The sequence below is a fragment of the Dermacentor variabilis genome, chromosome 4, assembly GCF_050947875.1.
Source record: "Dermacentor variabilis isolate Ectoservices chromosome 4, ASM5094787v1, whole genome shotgun sequence".
Lineage (NCBI taxonomy): Eukaryota > Metazoa > Arthropoda > Arachnida > Ixodida > Ixodidae > Dermacentor > Dermacentor variabilis.
Genome location: NC_134571.1, coordinates 14,671,187 through 14,677,416, shown reverse-complemented (window position 1 = coordinate 14,677,416; position 6,230 = coordinate 14,671,187). Strand labels below are relative to the sequence as shown.

The following is a 6,230-nucleotide window of genomic DNA, read 5'->3' as shown; positions in this document are numbered from 1 at the left end:
TCTAAAAAAGTAAGATTCTCTTCTCCAGCAACGCTGAGAAGTGAGAGCGATGCCGATAGCCCGCCTTGCAAATTGTGAAAGCCGCTCATCGCTATGCATTCACAGGGGTGATTACAACTGTGGTTAACCACCTAAATTTGGACCTTTTCAACACCTCTTGAAAATAAAAAACTGGTACACTAAGTTTGCGTTGTTAGACATACCTTCCATACACTTATACCGCGTTTTTCTTCAAGTACACGCCTACGTCATGGCTGGCTGGCCCCCGTCGTCGCTATTCTGTCGATAGACGAGCCAAGCCAACTCGTCGAAAAACAAGACGAAGGCAGCGCCACATTTCTGCTCATTGCAAACGGAGGCCTATCTGCACATTGTAACTTACACAAAGTTATAACAGAAAAAGTGTACTGCATTTCAATACTGATAAATAGACCAGGAACCGCGCACACTGATAGCAGGTCACGTGACAGACCTCTTGTGCACCTTCATGTTTTTGCCACCTGGGACGCCAAAGGTAATTTGCCGCGACTTTTGGTGAAGAATTAAAACTATAAATCCATGTTTGATGAAAAAAAGCATGGATCACCTTGACCAATACGATCGACAATCTTTCCATAATGCGGGGTTATCTCGATTCATGTTCTGAGCGGTTATCTGTCCCTCTGGCCGCTGCGCTCCCGCCGGTTGTGCCCGTAGCGGCCGGTCAGCGGCGTCGTCGTCAACTGTTCGCACTTTCCAGCTACGCTGGCGCCGCTGCGCAGGTTTTCTCCGAAGCCACGCAGCGGTCGTGGGTCCCCGGCCCGTGCGGTTTCCGGGGCGTTTCGGTGCTCTTGGGAATGGCGACAGACGAACAACGGGTGCAAAGTGACTGCACGCGCAACGTGCCGAAGCCGTGTAATATCGGGAAACATAACACTGCATCATATTCCCAAGGATAAGGAGCAAAATGAGCTGCGGTCGATAAAACTGTGGGTTGGGAAGAATGTGGTCGTGTAAAGCTGATACTTCAAGAAGGAAGACTTGTTAAGTGCTATACAAAGTTGCTCCGCGTTTAATGTATTTACTTAACTTTCTTCCGACTTAGTTGGGACACACTGCTTTAAGACCCTGCGAGTGCAGCTAAAGAGAAATGCTGCCTTCAACAAAGATGCAATTCGGCCGAAAGCCTTGCAGGAACGCGTGTCCCTGACTCATTGAAATATCGCATAATCGCCCGACAGCATGTGAAAACGTAGTCACGCACATTGACTGTATAGATACAGTGCGCATTGGAATAACTGATCGTCTCGCGCATTTCTTCTTACTTAGCTATTGCTAAGTGCTAACAGTGTTCCCTTGCATTTTCGAAAACTAAACTTACGGATCATATCGGATAACGCAGTACTCTTCCTTTCTCACCCCCCCCCCCCCCCCGGCAGCAGTATGGCTGCGAGTTAGCTTAATGCGGTTACGTTGCAAACTACACACTGTTATCGTATCGAAGCAGAAATACTCGACGCGGACAACTGTGCTCGTGGTGTTCGTAATTCCGCAACCTACTATAACATGGCTGGCGTTAAACGCAGCCTCTCCTGGTTTTGACAAATTAACAAGACACTTATACGCCGCCAAGCTGGTGCGCGTGACTTTTGCGTTTCTGACTGCGCGAAAGAGACCGGCGTCGCTGAAATGCTTGCCATTCTGCGATGCTCATCGACAAACCCTCGTAATATGCATGTTCGTTTGCGTGCCGAGACTGGTGGGGTGTGCTGGGAAAGGCCGCGTCGTCGTCGGGACTTCAGAATGGGCCAAGCGGCACACAACAAGCAGTGTGTGCGCGTACGGAGGCGCTCTTGTCCTTGCCGCAGCGGCTGCCTCCGCGCGCGCGTCGCGGATCCTGTTTGGGACGGGAGAGGGGCGCACCAGCCCCCCCTTCCTTCTCTTCCCGAGCGCCAGGGGTGTGGAGGTGGGGTGCATCGCGGGGTGAGTGCGAACTGCAGCAGACGCTATGATGAAGGCGAGTGCGAGACGGCCTGCTGGAAAGCTCCGCAATGGTCCGTATTTATATTTCATCTGCCTCCTCGCCGAACCACTTTCCATCGCCACTTTGTGCGTGTTGTAGAGCCGCCAGGCAGCCTGCGCGCTTCGCCGCTGGTGTGTTCGTGTGTGCGCGCGCCTTTCAGGGGGGCCCGACTCGAGAGCAGTTGGTGGTTGCTCCTCGGCCGATGCCTGGCCTGCTGCTCGGCTTCTTCGCTTCTCTTAGTCCCATCCCGCGGCATCCGTATCACTCGTGACGCTAAGTTCTGTGCCTCCTTCAAAAGCTGCGCTCAACATCGCCTCAGCCGTCGCCATCCCCTTCGTTGCCTGACCTATCTCTGTTGCTGCGGCTGCCAGTGCGCGAGAGGGCACACGAGACGCCCTTTTGTGAACTCGGCATCGTTCGCAGCTGTCGCCGCGGTACTCGCGCGTGCGTGTGTGTGTGTGTGTACGCGCTGCACTCTTTGTTTGCGGTGAGAGAGCTGTCGTTTCCCCCCAGTTCACCGGCTGCTGCGAGTTACCGGCTGCTGCAGCGAGCCTCGGCGTCGTCTGCGGTTTTCTTTTCGAAGAAGGAGAAAGACGTCGCAGGATTTCTCGTGCCCGTCTCGCGTGCCGGTGGATTGCGCGCAGTCTTCTCGCGCCGCTGTGCCAAAGCGGCTGGCTGTTCAGTGCTCGGGGCAACGGGCTTCGACGTAGCGTGTGCGTCGGATTCGAGAGAGCGCCTGCCACCCCTCGGCGAAGTTGCGTGCGTGATTGGGGCGACCGATCATCTGTCTGGCAGCCCATCGAGTGCCGCCAGACCTCCGCCTGGCCTTTTCCTCCTTTTGGTTGTGTTGTAGCGTGTAAGCGGCGGCCGCCGCTCTAAATGATGAAAGGCGAGTCCCGGAAGGTTGCCGCGCCTCCGCCGCTGTCACCGGCCGTGGGAAACATCGTCGCTCTGGACGCGCGCTCGACTCAGGGTCGACGCCATCGCATCTGCCGCTGCTGCTGCCACTCCGTGCGGCTGCTTCCAGTGTTCGAGGCCTGAGCTACAATCGACGACCCGCCATGTCTTCGTGGCGAAAGAAAATGCGCGTCAAGTGGAACCGCAACTTGGACGGCGGTCCGTCGCCGAGCAACGCTGTCGGCGACGAGGAGTCGCCGCTAGGCCTCTTCGAGCGCCGGGGATCTCTGCGCAAGCCGTCGCCCCCGGCCGCCGCCAAAGAAGAGACCTTCAAGAGGAGCTGGTCGTTCCGCATCGGAAGCGGCAGTAGCGGCGGCGGCTCCAAAACCAAGGATGTGTCGCCCGGTGGGAACGACAAGAGCGCGTTCCTGCGCATGTTCCGTTTTGGCAAGGACAAGAAAAAAGCCGGCCACCAGGAACCTGGCAGGAGGCGCATGTCGGACGCCGCGGTGACAGAGGCGGCGCGCAAGGACGAACTGTCCCAGTGGTCCTCTGTGCCCCTGGACGTTAGTGAATCACCCGAGGCGAAACGTCGCCAGGAGGCCGCGCTGGTCATGCGGGCGCACACGTTGCCACGCTCTCTGGAGGCTGCCCCCGGCGGCAGCGAGTGTCCAGACGACGACGGCGACGCCAACGCGGTTTGGGGCCTCATCTACTGCGACCCCAAGGCAGAGATGAACGGCGACTTCAGACTGCCGCGCGCCATTTCCACGAGGAACCACGAGTCACGAAGCGGCAAGGTCTTCTCCGACGCCGTGCTTCCCCACTTTCTGACTCCCGGTCACGATCTCGGTGGCGGTGAGCCCGAGCAGGAGGACAAAATGCAAGCACTGAAGAAGCTGCTGTTGAACGGAACGTGCCTTGCGGCGGCGGATGTGCCGAGCGAAGACGCCGACAGCAGCCACTCCGTCGCCAACGGTGCCGTCGTCTTCGGGAGCCCGGAGTCCGCGTCCGCCGACTGTGGCCCGCCTTCGGCCGATAGCGTTCAGGGTGATTTTGGTGCGACTAGTGGCGCTGAAAGCAAATTTTCTGTGGCCCACTCAGAAACTGAACGCGACGACGTGCCTAACTTAGCTAACGAACAGTGCGAACACGAAATCTCGCTCTGTGAACAAAACGGTGAACCTACGTCTAACGTCACCTTCGTTGTCGAAGTCAACGAATGCTACCAGGACGACTGCGACCAGACCGAACAGGTACCCTGCACCGAGAATACTATAGATGACACGCAACCACTCGCGGGTACTGAAGACATGTCTCAAGCTTGCGCAGAAAGTCACGACGGCGCCTCCGAGATGTCGCCGCCCGAGTCAAACAAAGGCGTGAACGAACAGGCCGCTAACGAAGACGCTGAGGCGGCTGATTTCAAACGAAGCTTCGAGAGACCAAGACACGACTCGGCGTCGACCGGTTCGAACTGCGAAGAGTGTCCCGCGCAGGACGAGTTCGAGTTCGTCGCCGCGGAGCCTGCGAGGTGCGAGCAGCAGCAGCGGCGAATCAGCCGCGAGACGGTCTCTCCCGTCTCTGACGTTTCCGACGACTTCCCGGCCGACGAGAAAGCCAGCTTCATCTTTCTGAAGCCTGACAACGCCAGCGAGTCCCTTCTGTCGCCCTTGTCGACGCCCGATGACGAACCGCCTGGGGTCCCCTTCGGCAGTCAGCGTGTCATCGACGAAGACTGCGGCGTTCCGGTAGATCAGTACGAAAACGCCTTCTGCAGCGACTCTGATCTGGAGTCCGAGGACCTGAACGACCCCGAAGAAAGAGAAGTAATAATCGTAGACCACCTGCCCGTCCAGGAAACCCAGGACGCCCCGGACGTGTGCGTGATCGGGAACGACATGATCCAGTCCGTGAACTACGAAACCTTCGTGCTGGAAAACGAGGTCACGCTCGGCACGTCTAGTGCCAGTTCCGCTCAGGAAGCGGCGCAGAGCGGCGGCATCCGCGCAAGTGCCGCGCGGGCCGACTCGCCGCAGCTAGCTCCATCCGACGCAGACCGCTCGACGCCGCGCGACGCTGTCGAGGAGGCTGGCGAAGCGACCAAGCTGGAGGCGTCCGAGGGAAGCTTTCGGGACAAGGTGCAGTACTTCAACGCCATCAGCGCCGAGCACTCCCCGCCAAAATCGGCCGCAGAGGGCAAGCGTCCGCGCGCATCTCGCATCCCGACCGCGTCCCGGTTACCCCGGCCCTCGACTGCTGCTCGTCCGGCGAAGGAGTCCGGAATACCCGTTCTCACGGCGGCGCCCGTACCAGCCAAGCGATCCCGGTTCGGCGCGAAAGTCGGCCATATACCGCAGCCGAACAGGAACAACGGTAGCGCGCTGCTGCAGAGACAGGTCACGCCGCCGCTGACAAAAGTGACGGCCCCCGCTCCCACCAGAGATTGTTCTGTCGGCCCTAAAGCGCCGCTGTTTTCCGGACTCGCGAAGAACGCCAAGCATGCGCGGCACGCCGCAGCGGAGAGCGGCAGCGCTGCAGAGGAAGCCCCAAAAGCGCCCACGCAAGAAGCCCCAGGACAGCTGAGGCGCTCGGGCACTTTCGTCCTCGACGAGCCGGAGCCAACGGACGCTGCGCGGTCGGCTTCCTTGCCGCGAGCCGAAGAGGACGTCGTCGTGCAAGACTCGTCGTCCGCCGCACCCAGGCCAAAACTCCAGCCTACTCCCGGAAAGAACGGCAGGGTGGCGTGCTTGACTTCGGATAGCGCCCAGAAGCGGCGCGCGCTGTCTCCCGTCGTTGTGCTCGCCGTCGAACCCGTCGTCACGGTGGTGCACGATGCCGCCATGAAGGTGGTGGCCGCCCCGTGTGCTTCCGCGGCATGTGCGCCGCCCTCGGTGCAGGTGCCCGTGGTCGATTCGACCGACCGCACCCTGCCTTCTTCTGATGGCGACGAGGATGCCGTCTGTTCGTCTTGCAGTAAGTGTTGTGCTTGCGCTTGTGTGTCCGCGTCTTGTGGAGATTGGGCTTCCGCCTCTATTGTTTGTCTTTTATATCCGAAAAATGTTAAGCATATTCTGGTAGCGCGGAGCAGAAGCATCATAAGCTGCAGCGTTTTGCCGCGAGATCTGAACCCCATCATTCATCAATGAACCGTCGGCACCGGTGAAGGATATAGGGATGAGAATAACTCATTTCAGGCGTAATGAACGGCTGCTTTTCGTTGGCCAGCGGCACTCTTTCGGGGCTGCGGGATTTGTGCGCTGAGCTGCAGAGTCTTGTTCAACCGAACCGATGCGGTCACTTAGCTTGGCTCGACCTTGTGTGTCCACAC

General features: G+C 58.7%; 1 protein-coding gene across 3 annotated transcripts in view; it reads left to right on the top strand.

Annotated features, from left to right (window-relative positions):
• LOC142578699 (uncharacterized) overlaps positions 1–6,230 on the top strand; it is a 145,238-nt gene that overhangs the window by 94,928 nt on the left and 44,080 nt on the right. Inside the window, exon 1 of one of the 3 annotated variants that reach the window (XM_075688194.1) lies at positions 2,075–5,875. The exons of the other annotated variants lie outside the window; for them this stretch is intronic. Coding sequence (XP_075544309.1) covers positions 3,064–5,875 — 2,812 coding nt within the window. The 5' untranslated portion in view covers positions 2,075–3,063. Of the gene's footprint in view, positions 1–2,074; positions 5,876–6,230 lie in introns of those variants that run through there. 3 annotated transcript variants of the gene reach the window in all.